Source organism: Equus quagga, chromosome 5, assembly GCF_021613505.1.
Source record: "Equus quagga isolate Etosha38 chromosome 5, UCLA_HA_Equagga_1.0, whole genome shotgun sequence".
Classification (NCBI taxonomy): Eukaryota; Metazoa; Chordata; class Mammalia; order Perissodactyla; family Equidae; genus Equus; species Equus quagga.
The window spans coordinates 39,541,139-39,558,697 of NC_060271.1; the positions used below are offsets into that span (position 1 = coordinate 39,541,139).

General features: G+C 45.6%; 1 protein-coding gene across 8 annotated transcripts in view; it reads right to left on the reverse strand.

Moving 5' to 3' along the window:
• VPS13D (vacuolar protein sorting 13 homolog D) overlaps window positions 1–17,316 on the reverse strand; it is a 253,122-nt gene extending 235,806 nt beyond the window's left edge. For 3 of the 8 annotated variants that reach the window (XR_006888444.1, XR_006888443.1, XM_046660128.1), the window contains exons 1-7: window positions 16,628–16,705; window positions 13,883–14,057; window positions 8,470–8,547; window positions 6,172–6,362; window positions 5,992–6,072; window positions 2,776–2,892; window positions 150–254 (exon numbers count right to left, since the gene is read on the reverse strand). Coding sequence is in view for 5 of the 8 variants with exons in the window: in XM_046660128.1 (XP_046516084.1) it covers window positions 150–254; window positions 2,776–2,892; window positions 5,992–6,072; window positions 6,172–6,362; window positions 8,470–8,547; window positions 13,883–13,979 (669 nt within the window). In the remaining 3 variants the exon portion in view is untranslated. Of the gene's footprint in view, window positions 1–149; window positions 255–2,775; window positions 2,893–5,991; window positions 6,073–6,171; window positions 6,363–8,469; window positions 8,548–13,882; window positions 14,058–16,627; window positions 16,706–17,229 lie in introns of those variants that run through there. The other 5 variants (XM_046660127.1, XM_046660126.1, XM_046660124.1 and 2 more) reach the window with 3 other exon arrangements.
• Window positions 17,317–17,559: the final 243 nt, after the last annotated feature.

Below are 17,559 nucleotides of genomic sequence, written 5' to 3' on the forward strand. Positions count from 1 at the left end.
GGAGGAGGAGCCGATGCTATGGAGGAGGAGCGGATGCTTTGGAGGAGAGGCACGGGATCAGAGAGGCCGGGCACAGACACCCCATGGCAGTGACCCTACACCACTTCACTCCACTGTTGTTACGGTGAAGCCCACTGCCAGAATCATACCTGTAACTCCACCTGAGGCAAATCCCCCAGTAAAGTGCAATCGACGTCCCAATAGATGCTAAATTCTGCCACATCTAACTGCTTTTTCCGCATTAATTTCTGTACCTGAGGTAAGACAGACAGGGAAGAAAACAAGATGACTCCTCTATTCACAAATCCATTCATCCATTCATTCAACAAACCATTTGTGAAGAATCATACACGAGGCACTTTGCAAGGTGGCAGGGACACAAAACTGAATTAAAACATGGTTTTGCTCTTACAGAGTTCAAAATTTAGCTAAGGGGGAATACAAGCATGCAACCACTTCAATTAAGCAGAGGGAGCCAAGGAGGAATATATAAGGTGCTGTGAGCAAACAAGAGAGAAAATGTCACTGTGTGGATAAGTATTGAAAGATACATAAGTTTCAGGCAAAGGGTAGGGTAAGAAGGAAGGATGGGGATGCATTTCAAAGAGTAGGGTCCACGATACAGAAGGCCTGATATCTTCAGAGGACGGTGAACATGTCTGGGTAACTGGAACACTGGACTCGTGGAGTGCAGGCAGTACAGGCACATGTGTTTGAACGCATATTTGGAGTAGGGAGTGAAATGCTGAAAAAAGTAGCCTGGAACGTTACTAGCTGTACTGGGCTGAATTTCATGTCCTCCTGGAACCTGTGAATAGGACCTTTTTTGGAAACAGGGTCTTTGTAGATGTAATCAAATTAAAATGAGGTCATACTGGATTAGGGTGGACCCTAATCTAATAACCAGTGTACTTTTAAGAAGAGAAAACAGACATACGTGGGAGAAGGCCATGGGAAGATGGAGGCAGAGATTGGAGAGATGCATCTACAAGCCAAGGAACACCAAGGGACACACCAGAAGCCAGGAAGGAGCACGAGACAGTTTCTCCCTGAGAGCCTCCAGATAGAACCAACCTGCCAACACCTGGATTCTGGGCTCCTGGCCTCCAGAACTGAAGAGAGTAAGTTTCCGTTGTTTTCAGCCACCTGGTTTGTGGTAAGTCGTTAGGGTAACCCCAGGAGACTAACGCCCTACAAAAGGAAGCTTATGCCACACTAAGGAGTTGGGACTTCATACTTGCAGGGACGTGGAGCCACCAAGGGTTGTGACGTAGGCACGTGCCAGGAAAAGGTATGTGTTTTAGAAACAGAACTCCGGCAACAGTGCAGAGCAGAGCCTTCCTCTCAGGTGTGCCAGAGAAATGAGTCACGAGTGTGTCAACATAATGAGCAAGTTTATAGGATCAAGTTACACTTCATAAATATCCGATTACTCTGAGCTAACCATCTCCAGCCCCAAGGAACCACATGCATTTGCCCCAGTGTCCTGTACAAAGACTACATTTTCTCTGTGTGCCGTGACATAAGGAAGGCCACGAGGCACTGGTATAGAGTGAATCCACAGCCTGGATGGGAGCAAGGAGGTCACGGAACAGGATCTTTCATTATTCTGGGCAAAAGGTGAGAGGATCCTAAACTCACATAGTCACAGTGAAAGGAGAGGAAGAGCCACACTGACGACATTCTGCAGGAAAAACTGGCAGAACATTGTGACCAAATGAATACAGAAGTTGATGAATAAGAAGCGAAAGGATGAGCACAAGGCCTCTAGAAGTTAGTGTATTGGTAAGAACAGATGCTCTGAAGCAGGGATGGCAAACTTTTTCTGTAAAGGGCAAGACAGCCAATATTTAGGCTTTGTGGGCCACAGAGTCTCTGTCGTAACTACTCAACTTTGCCATTGTTGCACAAAAGCAGCCCTAAAAATGACTTGAATGGGCATGGCAGTGATCCAATAACTCTTTACCTATAAAAATAGATGGGGCCAGATTTGGCCCCCAGACATAGTTTCCCAAGCCCTGATCTAGAGCTGGTCCACCTGGGTTCAAGACCTGGCTCCCCCACTCACCCTATCTTACTGCTCCTTAGCAACCTCAGGTGTAAGAGGAGTCTAACGCTGGTGGAAAAGTGATGAGAATTCCACGAGGTGAATCATGTGAAGCACTAACAACAGTGCCTGGCACATAAAAGGGCTCAAAAGATGTTAGTTTCATTTGTTTGTTTTAACATTCAGTAACATGTTACAGAACAAAGGAAAAAAGTTGGTTTCATGGGAGCAAAACGGGCAGATGGAATTTAACAGGGTCATTTTGGTTACGACAAGCCTAAAATACCACAGAGGGGTCCCTTAGGTAGTTAAAGACTGTGAATATGGAGGTCAGACAGGAGCTCAAGATCCGGAAGCCAGCAGCAAACATCCCCCAGTGGCAGCTGGAACTATGGGACAGAACGAGTTTACCCAGGGAGTACACGCAGGCTGAGAAGAAACTCAGAGATGAAATCTTTTCTGCACCTCACTTTCTTCGTGTATAAAATGAAAGGGACTGCGCCAACATTTAAGGGATGAGTGAAACAACGAGAAGTCAGAGAAAATGAACTGTTTCCCTATTTCAGTAAATTAGATTTGCTGCATACAGACAAGAGACATACGTAGGCGGCAAAGAACATGGTGGAAAAGAATGTAATCTCATGTACATAACAAAAATTACAAAAGGCAGAGCCCCAAATTCCCTAGAACGAGTGCTTTCCTCCTGGTGCAGTACATTTCATACTCACAGGCTCGCTGACAGCATTCTGCATGGACACATTCTTGATGCAGACGCCAAACGCAAAAGGATGGGAAGGATTGGTGACACCATCTTCAAAGCGCAAATGGACATCTTGAATTTTTAACTGCAAAGGCAAGAAGAAAGGAGGACACATTTGGACAACTGCCGCAGGTGGAACTTTCTGCCGCAGGTAGAACTTTACAGGTCGGGGTCAAAGTGCCCCGGAGCCATTTAAGTCAACCACAGCCAGCGCTTTATACAGACATTTACATTACACACCTGTCCAACACACTTCAAGTTCCTGAGAGAGTCGCAGTCACAAACTGGACGTGAATGACAGTTGAGCTTAGTGCTGTCTCAAGGAGACAGTCACAACACTTTCCTTAAATCATTTCAGAAGACACCTTAAAGAAAGACTAAAAGAAAGTAACACCATTGTATCTAGTAACTGTCCCTCCCTCCCTTATGATATCTTACTCTTGCCTCTGTGTCCCCGCACCTGGACACAGGCACACCAGCCCGGCATATATACTTTGTACTTCTTTCTTTCTGTCTGTCTTTCCCCTTGCCCCTAAAGGCAGCCCATAGAAAAGGCACTCTGCTTCAATAAACTAAAAAATACTAACAGAAAGGGAAAAGACAACCCAGAGAATGGGAGAAAATATTTGCAAATCATGTATATGATAAGAGACTAGGATGCAGAGTATATAAAGAAGGCTCACAACTCAACAGTAAAAAAATTAATCAATTTTTAAAATGGAAAAGGGATTTGGATAGACATTTCTCCAAAAAAGATATACAAATGGCCAATATGCATATCAGAAGATGCTCAATAACATTAATCATTAAGGAAATGCAAATCAAAACGACAATAAGATATCACCTTACACCCACTAGGACGGCTACTATCAAGAGACAGACAGCAAAAAGTGTTGATGAGGATGTGGAGAAACTGAAACGTTCACGCATTACTGGTGAAACTGTAAAACAGTGCAGGCTCTCTGGAAAACACTTTGACAGTTCCTCAAAAAATTAAACACAGACTTATCATATGACTCAACAATTCCTCTGAGGTATATATTCAAGAGAACTGAAAACACACATTGACACAAAAACATACACACAAATGTTTATAACAGCATTACTCATAAAAAAGTGGAAACAACCCAAATGCCCATCAACTGATGAACGGGTAAACAACATGTGGCCTTTCCTGAGAACTGCAAAAACTCAGTCCAAATACCGCATTCAAACCCTGCAGTAATGGGGCCGGCCCCATGAACGAGTGGTTAAGTTCGCGCGCTCCGCTGCGGTGGCCTAGGGTTTCGCTGGTTCGGATCCTGGGTGCGGATATGGCACTGCTCATCAGGCCATGCTGAGGTGGCGTCCCACATGCCACAACTAGAAGGACCCGCAACTAAAAATATACAGCTATGTACTGGGGGGATTTAGGGAAAAAAAGCAGAAAGAAAAAAAAACCAACAAAAAGCCCTGCACTAAGAGACCAGACCAGATTTTAACAAAGCTCCTAGCAGCCTAAGGCTGTGTCCTGGGACATTCCGGCCCCTGTCTGAGCGCTGGTCTGGGAAAGCTCAGGGCTTTTGTTCTAGCCAACACCTGACAATAGGCCCTGGCCTCCCTTTCTCAGAGCACTTACCACAAAGGGCTCCAATCGCAAATCTTTCTCCATCCCTGTAAGATGTTTATGTATCTCCTACAACTCAAGGACCTGAAAGCCATTCCTTTGAAATGTAATCATCAGGAAGGACAGCCTCTGTCTCCAGTCTCTGGGGGAGAACAGAAGCCTCATCACATTTACACTGAGCATCCCTTCGTAATTTTCACCTGAGCCCTACACACACACACCCCCCACCCCTTCATTCTCCCTTTAAAAGGCCCGGTCACCTCTGTGGAAATAGGAATGGAGCTCTGCTCTTTCCCCTACTGTCGGCAGTTACTGAATAAAATCTGTTTTCACCACTCTAACTAAGGTCTGGCTTTGTTTATCTTCAACATTCCATGCGATAGAATATATTATTCAGTCACAAAAAGGAATAAAGTACTGATACCTGCCACAACATGGATGAACCTTGAAAGCATTACACTAAATGAAAGAAGCCAGACACAAAAGGCCACAAAGTGTCCGATCCCATTGATATGAAATGCCCAGAAGAGGCAAATCAATAGAGAAAGTAGATTAGTGGGCGCAGGGGGCTGAAGGGAGAGGGGAATTGGGAATGACTACTAATTGGGCATTAAGTTTCTTTTTGAAATGATGAAAATGTCCTGGAATTAGATAGTGGCGATCAACGCACAACTTTGTAAATATACTAAAAAACACTATACACTTTAAAAGTGTGAACTTTACGGTATGTGAACTAAATCTCAATAAAGCTATTATTAAAAACAAAATTAAAATAATAATCAATGTTTAAAAATCAATAGCAGCTAAAAAAATAAATGCCTGAAACAGAATTCAAAGCAGCCACCTCAAATGTACTGATCTTTTTGTGGACGTTATCAAAGTTACGAAACCAACAACCGCACACTGTATTTTTTGGGAAGTGGTACACCCAGAAAATGTTTGGCCTGTGTCCCCTTGGCATCGCAAGAAAACCCTGGAGGTACTAAGTAGGGGCTAACTCTCATGACATTCATGAAAATTAGTGTGGACACTGATCTAGTTTTTGAGGACCAAATAAAATGTAATTAAAGCAGAAAATGTGGCCAAACAGCCCCAGCCTTCGAACTCATCAAAGTGCCACCAGACACATCAGTGAGTTAAATCTCTCAGTGGGCTGTTCACAGTTCACTACGCCATCAACTGGAAACCACATATCCAACCTCTCTCATTTTACAGATGAAGAAGCTGAGACCAGAGAGGTTAAGTGATTTGCCCAAAACAACACAGTCATGAAGTCTTAGGCAACCTGGCTTCCTAAGGGGTGAATCCTTTAGCAAGTGGGATTCCAACATTCAAAAAGAAAGTGCAGTGAAATGTAAGTGAAACGGAAACTCCTACTCAACTAGCTGAAGCAAGAAAATCCTGTGTCTGCCCAGAGCCGACTTGCCTTTCAGGTTTTCCCCTTGGCAGTGCCTAGAAGACGGCACAGCTGAGCAGTCGGCCCGCTCTCTGTACGCCCTGTGTCAGCAACAGACCAAGAAGTGAAATACATTCAAGCCTGAGAAATCCCTTCCATGTTGTAAAAGTAACAGCACTTACTTCAATGTTCTCCACAATTCTCGTAACTACCGAAGCAGTCACTGAATACCAGTAGGATTCCCCTTTCTGCTGCTGTTCACTCTACAAAGGAAAGAGCCAGTGTGAGCAGAAGCTCGTGCTGTGCTCACTTCAGAAGCCTCCCCACCACCGCTCTTACGGCCACAAGGATTTCTGCCTTGCCTTCCACTTGTCCTCCAGGGCTTGCAGCAGAGCTTTCTTGCGCTCCCTTTCCAACAGCTTCTCCTTTTCATCGTTGAAATCCTGTATTTTTTCAGGGGCTCCAATTAAGTGAAGACTGGAGATGGAGATCACCCAAGGGTCCACATGGGGGCGATAAAAGGGAATCTGAAGGGTTACTTTCCCGATGAAGCCTGGGAAAAGGAAAGTCTTCTTAAATGCCTGTACACATTTTTTAATTCTATTTTCCTGTATTCTTCTAGTTTTCTTTAAGGAGCATTACTACTTTTACCATTTATTTTTTAAGAAAGCAAGCAGCAAGTTTTCATACATGTGAAACAAATGTTAGTAGGCTGAAATCTCTAAGAATGAATTAGAAGCTGGAAAAAGTTCAGTGTGACTTTACGATATCAAATGCAACATCTCTTCTCTGAAAACTGCCTCCTCCCCAACCAGACTACATCTTAAACTTCCTCAGCGTATCTTTCTTCCCAAGACACCTGCACAAGCCCATAGGGACAAAACTCACTTCCTGTTCGTTATTAATTGGCTGGTTGATAAGTACTTATTGGAGTTATCAGACTTACAACACGTCCAATCTTGAACATAGTGCACAACTGAACTGGAACAGAGGTCATGTTGCAGTGGCACTCTACCGAGAAAGAACTCTGATTCTTCATGAGAACCCGGGCTGAGGGGAAAGCTAAACGGCCCGGTAGAATTATGGTATTTATTTCCCAAATTCCACCATTTCTAGCCAAGCCTCGTAGACCACAAGCCTTCTTTAAATTCAATTAATAAGGCAAGTCACCACTAAGGAAGAATGCATAAGAACATCTGAACTATCCTAACTCTCAAAGATCCACACGGCCCAACTAATATTCTACCTCTAAGAGCAACACATGTGCTCAAAGCATAACCATTACCCTCTAAGGTCTAGACTCAAGTGGAACCGATCTGCTATATTTAAGATAACAGAATTATCACCAACACCCAGTGATGGACTGTGTAATCCAGTAATAAATTAAGAAATTTTACAACACATAATGAAAAAATATTTTAATTTAGATTTTATCTAAAAAAATAAGTGTTTTTTATATTTAGTAACATTTATAACTGAAATAGCAGAATTTTAACAATAATTCATGCACGGATACAATTCTAATATAAATTAATTGGGGGAAGATGCATAATATTTGATAGTTATACAAAAGCAAAATATAACTTCTGTTAACATTTCATTTAATTTTTGCAGAACAAGCATTAAAAGGGTCATCTTTGCAGAAATATTAGAAAACTCCATCAATCTTCCCAGAGCCTCTCTTAATCCTCGGATATTCAAATGATAACTGCTGGAAGTACCCACATGTCATCGTTGTTGGGAACTTCTCTCAGGTCCTAATTTGTCAGCGCCTTTGCTTGTGACTCTGGCAGTACACGTATCACTCAAATTGACTTCCAGAAAGCCTGAATCTTTTGCAAGATTTCTATTCTAATTCACCTAGCAATTGATCTGCATTGTACTTACATTTTAGTGTATTATTAAGTACCCCAAATAAGGGAAAGACTGACTGACATGAACAGGCTATTGCTGAACAATGAGGGGTGTCTGAAGAGGGACTAATTTATAAGTGGTCATTTAGTAAGGAATATTTTTATTCTCTGACAATTCTTGTTTCCTTACCAAACCTAGTAACTGCAAAACTCCTACAGTCACTGCAAACATCTATTCAGTGTGCTAGGCATTGTTCTGAGTGATTTTGGTGCATTAGCTCATGTAATCCTCTCAACAACCCCATGAGGTAGGTACCATTATCATCCCATGTTAAAGATGAGGAATCACACAGTGAGGTTAGGGAACTTCCCCAAGGTCACACAGCCAGAAAATGGCAGATATGGGATATAAACCCAAGCATACTGTTCCAGAGCCCACCTTTCATTCAATAGAGTAAACTGTCTCCCAGTAATATTTATAATGAATTCTCTGAAAGTCGGAACTCCCTGTACCTGGAACAGACCTTCACACTTCAATAAACATAAGCCACCTGGGATGCTTATGAAAAATGCAGGTCCAGTGACACGCCCTTGGAAGTTCTGATTCAGTAGGTCTGGGAACCACCTGACCTCCCCACCACCCCAAGGTCATCCTGACAGAAAACGCCACACTGTATGACTGATCTAAACTCTACACTTCCTATCCTGCCTCTTCCTGGTCAATAGCGCCAAACTCAAGGGCTCTCAATTTTCAGGTCCCAAACAATATGATTCAAAACTGCCTCCCTCTCCTTTAGTTTCCCATACCAGCTTTGACTTCAAACGGTAACTCCAGTTCTTTCAGGGCATCTTTCTTTAATGGCAAGTTTTCTAATTCAACGGCACCTAAAAAACGAAAACAACATCATGAATTGTTCATGCAACGAATGCAGGAGGTGTCTCCTTTGTGCAAATCACTGAAGGCCACAGGAGGAGCTTTACATCTAGACTCCGGCTATAAAGGGCGTGCGGAGCGCTACGACTGGCCCATGTGCTTCATCTCTGCCAGCTTCCTGACCATCCCCCTCCGACATGGAAGTAGCAGCTGAAGCGTGCCAGCTGATGAAGGGTTTAGGCACGGATCTAACTTGTTCTGGAATGAGTCAGACAGTAAATATTTCAGGCCTTATGGCGTCTGTTGTATATTTTCTTTTCGGTTTTTTTAACGAGGCTTTAAAAATGTAAAAGCCATTCTCAGCTCCCAGCTGGCCAGTTTGCAGACCCCTAGGTTAGGCTGACGTTCACAAGCGGACCACTAATACCTGAATCACCTGAAATGAAATGCAAGCTCCTGGGCCCCCTGCCCAGACAGCTCTGGGACTGAAACATAGAAATCTACAATTTTTAACAAGCTCCGCCTCCCCACCCACCCCCACAAAATGGGTGTATTGCACATAACATCTGAGAGCCCACGAGAGTTAAATAAAGTTGGTCATAGAAAGGAATTATACTCTCTCTTCTGGAGAGATCAACTCCACATGTTCTCCTCTACACCTCCACCCGCAGGTGCGATAACCAGCCAGAAAAAGTAAAGGAACGAAGCACTGCTGCGGGTCTTTCTCAGCCCAGCTTTTACAATGACTGAAACCTAAAAGTACAAGACGCCTCCAAAGCAGTTTGAAGGAACAGTCAAGGAGGTGCAGCTGGATCTCTCACTCTCCCAGCTATGGAAGCCATTCATTCACACACAGACACCAATCCCTGCTCTGCACTAGGCACTGCGAATGCAAAAAAAGACGGCAGGGTCCCCATCCTCAAAGGGCTGGGGAGACAGCCACTGTTTTACAAAACTGTCTGTACAACACAAGGCAATTTCCAAGCCACTTAAATCTGACATAAAAATTTTCAAGAACAGGGAGTAGAGACAACAACCACCCAGCAACCATTAACTGGTAAGAAAAATTAGAAGAAAGGCAAGCAAGCCTTTTTCCCTGAGGAAAAACTAATACAAGAAATGATCATTTTTCCCTTTAAATGATGGTTCAAGACTTGTGGGTTATTGGCTTCTAAAGAAGTATTCAAATCTAGCAATTTGGCAGATTCTGAGCAAATGCACCCAACTTCTGTTTTAGACTTTTGCAGGAACATTTGTCCACACGGCGCCCTACATACCTTAAGACTAACCAAAAAGATAACTTAATAACCCCAGAGAGCCTGGAAATAATCCTACTTCCACACTTAGGAGAAAAATGATCATGGGGGGAAAAAACATGAAACCTGTTCCTTATCAGCTGAAATTAACTTAAAGGGAGAAAGTATACGGGTTCCTTCTTCTTCTGAAGAGCATCATGTGCAGTGTGAATCATCTGCTCTATTTCTCGATACCCAAGTCTGTCACACAGGCAGACAGCCCTAGGTTTCCTTGGCTACTGTACAGCTTGGAGAAGTGGAAGGAAATTGTACGCAATCCACACCGTGAAAAATTAAAGAAGCTGAAATGCAGAGAGCAAAGGGGGTGGTCTAGAAAGAAGAGGAAACAGAGGCAAGAATGAGAAGAAAGGGCAGCCTGTAGCAAGTCAAAAACAAAGGAACCAGGCAAAACAGCGGCAGCAGTGATTCAAGACAGAAGGCTTCCTAATTCCCCGCCCGCTCAGACACGCACCCACACGGCCCTGCTGGAAAGGCCCCTCCCAGAAGAGGTGAGTACTTTATAAATGATGATGCTCTTCAATTATTCCCAGGCAGATAGTCTGCAGGCTTATTTATGCAGTTGTCACCCAAAAATTCCTCATCTTAGATTAGCAAGAAACCTAGTCAACTAGAACTGGGGTGAATTTGGAGGCTGGTCATTTTTCAGTAATCACCGAGGCTACTGGATTCTCTTGCCTTGGCTCTACGTCATTTAAAGGGCCGACCTGAGGTTCAGAGCTTATAAAAACAAAAAGGAGGGAGAATCTAAGTATACACATACACAGATATGCCGACGGCCCCAAGTTCAGACTCCTTGACATGGCATTGGCAGCCACTACTTTCTGGCCCCAACTATCCCAAACGTGCCCTGCAAGGTTTCAGCCTTCTGCATCTGCTCACAAGCTCCATCCTATCTAGAATGTGGAGACCCCCTAGGCCACCTACTGAAATCCTGCTAAGACCCCCTGGAAAGCTACCTCCACAACAGCTTCCCAGAGTCCTGCAGGCGGGATGAATGGCTGCCCCTTTGCACCCCACTGCATCACGCCTTTTTCTCCAGGACAAAAATTCACCATACACTGCCTTGTATTACTGCATCATTTCCATCTCCCCAACAGGCTAACAGCTCTCTGAGGGCAGCGACTAGAGAGGCAGAGGTGGAACAGCAATAATAATAATAACAGCAGCTATCATTCCGTGAGCTCTTACTAGTGCCAAGCTCTTCCTAAGCATTATCTCATTAAATCCTCACAACAATATGAGGAAATACTATTATTTTCTCCATTTTTGAGATGAGAAAAATGAGGCTAAGCGGACAAGCAGTTTGCTTAAAAATCACAGAGCTAGTAAGTGATAGTGCTAGAGTTCAGACCACATCTGTCTGATCTCAGGTAGCAGGAGGGAGCTGGGGTGAAGAGGAGGCTTAAGTAACCTGCTCATAGACACAAACAGCTTTTAAGTGGTGAACCTGGGGTTAGATCTGACGCCTGAGCTCTTAGTATCTTCTACTGTCTCCCCTTTCTGTATCATTCCATAACACAGAGCCTTACCCAAAGCAGGTGCTCAATAAGTGTTTGTTGAATGACTAAACAAGTGAAATATTATACAGGCGCTATCTCTGTCCTTCAACTATTCACATGCTACTTTCCATTTCTATGACTTTTAACATGAGTGCACAATGTAGCCTTGAAGTCCAACCCACCAGCCAGGCATATGTTGATGGTCATGACGATGGACGATTACTAACAATGACTGAGGGCCCATGATATGCCAGGAAAAGGTCTAAGCTCTTTGACCTTCATTAATGTGTTTAATCCTCAGAAACTTATGAGATAGTTAATACTATCTCCAATTTACAGAAAGGGATACTGAAGCAGGAAAAACTTCAATAATCTGCCCAAGTTACTGGTAAATGGAGGAAATGGATTCAAATCCAGTCTGGCCACAAAATCCACACTCTTGACCACTATTTCAGTCTCCTTTTCACCTCTCAAAGCATCTAGAACAGTAAAGACTTGCAGATGGACTGAACTAACATTCTTCTTCCTATCTAGTACCCTCCACCCAAGCACTGCATAACTGTAACTGTGGCATCAAGATGGACAAAAAGTGTCAACTTCTTTACAAAGCCACCCTCTCGGTACACTGCAATGCTGCAATACTTTTCTGGCCAAGCATTGTGGTGTGCTTTGGTTCCATAAGGATGGCGCACCATACTAACATAAGTTATCAAAGAAAAAGCGTCGTTTCATTCTGCAGAGAAACATTCCTCAAATTCCACAGCTTCCTTAAAAGCCATAGAGAATATTTTTTAAAAAGGAAATCAGCACAGAAAAGAGTTTAAAGCATCAGAGACATGCACACAGTTGTCATTACAAGATACATTCTGTCTAAAACTGCTGAGATTAGAACTCTGGTATTGATACAGACTCCAAGCTACATGAGATAGCACAAACTTCTACCTAGTCATTTCTTCAGCAAACATGCTCTTACCCTACTACTCTCGAGAAACCCAACTCTTTTATTAGCAAGGTTCTGGTGTGCAGTTCTCTCTCCAGGCCATCACCTGCCCTGTACGAGTTGGTTAGCTTCAGTGCGTGTGTGAAAACTTCAACAAGTGACCCAGGTGGTGAACGTGACAGCAATAGTGTACTCTGAGCACATCCTCTTCCCTGCCGGACTGGTCACTTTCACTTTGCACTTTGCAGCTCCCTTCTAAGGCCAGGACGACAAGCAGGAAGAGGAGATTAGGAAAGAACCCATTTCTACATCCAATGAAAGGAAGGAAGTGGGAGGGGCGACCACCACAGATCCCCGCAGTCCATCGCTGCCACACTCATTTTACTGGTTTAGATGGCTCAGAAAAACTGGAAAGCAACCCTTCCAGGGACAGGGGAACCTCCTCTCAGACTACACAAACATCTGGATCACTGCTGTCTCAACCAACCTGTCCCCGTCCACCTGCCAAAACTCTCAGTCCCAGGAAGCTGAGGTCTCCACTGAATCTGAGCTCTCCTTTCCACTTCCTATGAGTCTACATCCTTGCAGACTGACTTTAGTTTCTTTCTCTAGATTTGTTAAAGGGTTTCATTCTGAGTTGAACAAAGAGAACTTAAGAAGGGGGAAAAAGGAGCTTTCCAATCTCCACCCCAAACCACTGGACTGCACTTAGCAACTGTAGGCCTGTAAAGGCTACAATATCTCAAGCTTTCGGTACTTTACTACTAAGCAAGACAAGACATCAGAAATCTTGTTGAAGACTTCCCCATAACATATTTTAAAATTCCTACTGGGTGTCTATTACATGCTCGTAGGATAAGAACTTTAAATGTCCCTCTGTCTGATCCTTGCAGTAACCCTGGAGAGGTATATAACCCTCTTCTTCTAAAGAAACACTCTCAGGGTCGGCCCAGTGGCGCAGTGGTTAAGTGCACACGTTCCGCTTTGGCGGCCCGGGGTTCGCCAGTTCGGATCCCAGGTGTGGACACGGCGCCGCTTGGCAAGCCATGCTGTGGTAGGCATCCCACGTATAAAGTAGAGGAAGATGGGCACGGATCTTAGCTCAGGGCCAGTCTTCCTCAGCAAAAAGAGGAGGATTGGCAGTAGTTAGCTCAGAGCTAATCTTCCTCAAAAAACAAAACAAAAAAAGAGAAACACTCTTAGAATTTCAATCACCTGTTCACATAGTCAAGCAGTTACACAGCTGGATTTGAAGCCAAAGCCAATGCCATTGTCAGTACATCATGGCTGCCTCCATAAAGCTTCATAAAGCTAAAAACTTAACTGGGATAAAGCACAGTTACCAGTAATATACTGGGTTTTTCAAATATTTAATAGTTCTCCAAAATCTAGAGCAATACAGCTACATACTTAAGTCACCCTGTAATAATAATCAGTGTCATATGGGAGAACATATTTCCTTTTACACATATTTAGCACAAAGCCATCTGGGCATTATGGTTTATTATTCTCAAAACAACAAAAAGATCATAAAAAACAGAAATGCCATCTGCAAAGGCATACTTTACAAAAAAGAGAAATATGTACTCACCTTTCAGAAGTGCAACAGAGAGCTGGTCAGTGTTCAGGTTATTGACGTACTTCCCCAGATAGGTGTTGAGAACCCAGGCTACAAGACCTTCCAACATGTCTATATCCTCAAGACAAGGTGCTTAAAAATCATGGATCATTCTTTCTCTCTCTCTCTCTCATGGTCACAGAAGAATCTACGAAAGAAAAAAAAAGGAAATCAACAGGAAAACCAGATGACCTTCTAAGCTGATTTCCTATTCTACCTTCTCTGAAAGTAGATGAATGCAAAGCAGAGATTTAAGAAAAGATGGGTGAGAAGAACGGCAAGATGCCCATTAGTATAATGGAGGGCAAACCAACGCATCTACTTTGGGGCAGCTGCAAGGAATAGTCACTTATAAATTTACCAAAAACCACCTACAATTCAAAGTTGTGTATCTTTTCGATGTAACTAATCATTAAACTGCGTGCGTTTAGTGATTCACCTTGGGACTAGACTGTCCTGATCAGAGGGTCTCATCCCGGTGTAATTTGGCAATGTCTACAGACATTTTGGTATCTTGTGTGTAGAGACCATGGAAGCTGCTAAGCATCCTGTAACACACAAGACAGCCCCCACAACAAAGAATTACCCAGCCCAATATGTCAATAGTGCCAGGTTAAGAAACCCTGCCCTAGATTAAGGGAAAAATGCCCTAAGAGACTGTATCAATAAACTTCATATTCTGCAATGATCCTCTTTAAGCCTTCCCTAATTTAATTTTGCAAATTTGTTCATCAGGATCATTTCTAAAATAATATAAATGGAAGGGAGATGGCAGTAGCTTATCATTGTTCTTAAATCTCCTGGAACTGCATTACTGGTACCTGGGCACCAGATGATGGTGATTCAATGAACCCTCTTAGTCAGTAATTACAAACACCAGAAATCCTCTGGTTCCAGCTACAGTATTTGCACTCAGTACTGGATTACTACTGCCTATTATAACAATTAGTGTTTATTAGCATTGCAAAAAATATATAGATTATCTTTAGTATAACAAAAAGTTAACATGAGGGAACTTCAGACACTACAGTTTAAATGGATTGTGAGATCACTCAGCTAATAGATCCCAATCAGAAATGTGAGCTCCAAATCCTGCCCTAAGCCAAGCCCGTCAAACACAAGCCCACCACGCTAGACACTCCAGATTGGCCATGGCACACATCCCAGTTGGAACCAGCCCTGTCGGGATCCTTTCCAAGCACTCTGCCCCACCTCCAGTGATTCAGTCTAATGCCAGAAGATATGCTTATCCTAAATGAAAGGCTGCCACCCGACAAGGACCCAAAACACAAGGCCCTGTAAGAGTTAACTCAACCTCCATGGAAAACTGACTTTTATCTGTCAACGGTGTCTTGAACTTCCAGACAAGATTAACTTTTATTTGTCAACGGTGACAGTCAAAACAAGCAAGTAAATAAATAGCATTTGGTGAAATACTAATTTTTTCCCAAAGATTCTGTGTGTATGTGTGTGAGGAAGATTGGCCCTGAGCTAACATCTACTGCCAACCTTCCTCTTTTTGCTTGAGGAAGGTGGTTCCTGAGCTCACATCTGTGCCAGTCTTCCTCCACTTTGTTTATGGGATGCCATCGGAGCGTGGCTTTGTGAGCCGTGTGTAGGTCCAGCCCAGGATCCAGAGAAGCAGAGAGCAAACTTAACCACTATGCCACCAGGCCAACCCCTCAAAGATTTTTTTTAAAACTACATTTTGTGCAAAATTTGGAATCTGCTAGATATTATTGGGTACATTTAAAGAAGAGATTACAAGAGCAAATTTTTTTAAATAAGAAATGTTTAACAGTCTGAGTAAAGGACACATTTCTTTACTATAACTTTAAACAAGTAAATCTGTGAAAACAAAATGTGAACCCGCCCAATCTAGTCTTACTATGTAGACTACAAACACACTTAGGTGAAGAGCCAAAGTCAGAGCACACTCTATTTTTGAAGTCACAGCCATTGATTTCAGCCCTAAATGCCAACACACTCTCTCTGAAGTGCCAACTACAAATGCTCTTCCAGTAAACAACTGTCAGTTTGTACACAAGATCGGACCCTACTCTCCTTCCCCTGAAAATGGAAGATGCAAAGCACAGATTAAAAGAAGATGGGGTGAGAAGCACTGAAAACACCCTGGTCAGTAAACTGAGGCCCTAGCCAGAAAGCATCCATTAGCTCTGCTAAGCCTCTAAACCAGGCGTGAGGCCACTTCAAGGATTCCCTTAAGGAATCCGGTGTCAGGAAGGCCCGCCGGGCTGGCCAGAATCCCAAAGTGTTTACACTCTGGTTCATGAGGGATTCCAGGCAGCTGCCTGGCACTAACCCCCACCTGTCCTCCCCTAATCGGCAGGGCAGGTGACATTGGGGATCAGTGCTCAGCCCACAGGCGGGCGGACGGGCGGGCAGACAGCCGGGCAGACAGCCGGGCGTGACCTTGAGCCAGGCCCCTCCCTCGAGGGGCGGCCAGAGCCAGGAGTAGGAAGGACTGGCAACTGGCCCGGGGCACCACTCCTCGGGGCTCCAGGGAGCTCGGAGATAGGAGGCCGGAGGGGGGCGGGTGCCAGGCCAGGGGCCCCACAGGAACAGGACTGCCCAGAAGGCCAGGATCCCACAATCCTCCCGCCCCTCCTCCTGCTCTCACAACCCTAAGCCCCGCTCCAGGGGGCGGAGACCCCACCTCCCAGATAAAGCCTGGAGAAGGGCGCCGGGGTCCCCTACCTGGGAGGAGGGGCTCCGCCAGGGTGTGACCCCAAGGGGCGAGGCGTAAAGACAAGTTTGAAGCCTGATGTCCCCATCCCAGAGCGTGACCCCAGAAGGCTGGTGAAGGGGGCTGTTAAGACACTCTGGAGAACTGCCTGGCGCCCCATTCTTGGGCGTGCGCTTGGGGGGCTCGCACAGTGGGGTCCTGCACTGAGACCGCGGCTCAGGCGGCGAGACGTCGGCTGACACCCCCCGATCCCGGGGCGCCAGGCTGCCGGGACCCTAGAAACGGTGCCTGGTCCAGCGGGGACTCGGACTCCCCAGGACACTGACGCCGGGGTCCCGAGAGGCTCCGGCAGCCCAAGCGTGCGCCTGGGATGCCCGCGGGGACTCGGCCGCAGGAGTCCCCGGGAGGGCGGCGGACTCGGGCCGTCGGGGGCTCGGGCGCCCCCGGGCCCCAGGAGGAGCTCGGACGGCCCGAGGGCCGGACGCCGGGATCCCCGGCTCCCAGCGCCGCGCTCTCCGCGGGCGGGCCCGGGCCCCCAGGTCGGAAGCGGAGCCGGAAGGCCGAGCGCGGGCCCACGCGCGCCCCGGCTGCCTGGTGCCCGCCCGGCCCGTACCTGTCGCGAACGGCGCCCGCCCCAGCCCGGCACTGCGCGCCGCTTCCTCCCCGCCGCTCCTCAATGGCGCTGGCGGCGGCGCCCCGGCCCGCCCGGCCCGACCAATCGAGCGGCGACGCGCCGGCGCCTGGCCAGCCGAGCGCCGAGTCATCGAGCAGACGCCCCCTGGCGCCCGCGGCCGCGCCTGCAGGGCTGCAGGCCCCTGCCGGGCTCGCGGATGCTGCTGGGGCTGAGCCCGAGAACCGCCCTGGACCAGGCCTCTTTTACAGGGCGGGGAAACTGAGTCCCAGGAGAGGGCAGGGGCACAAAAGAGACTGGCTCAGACAATAC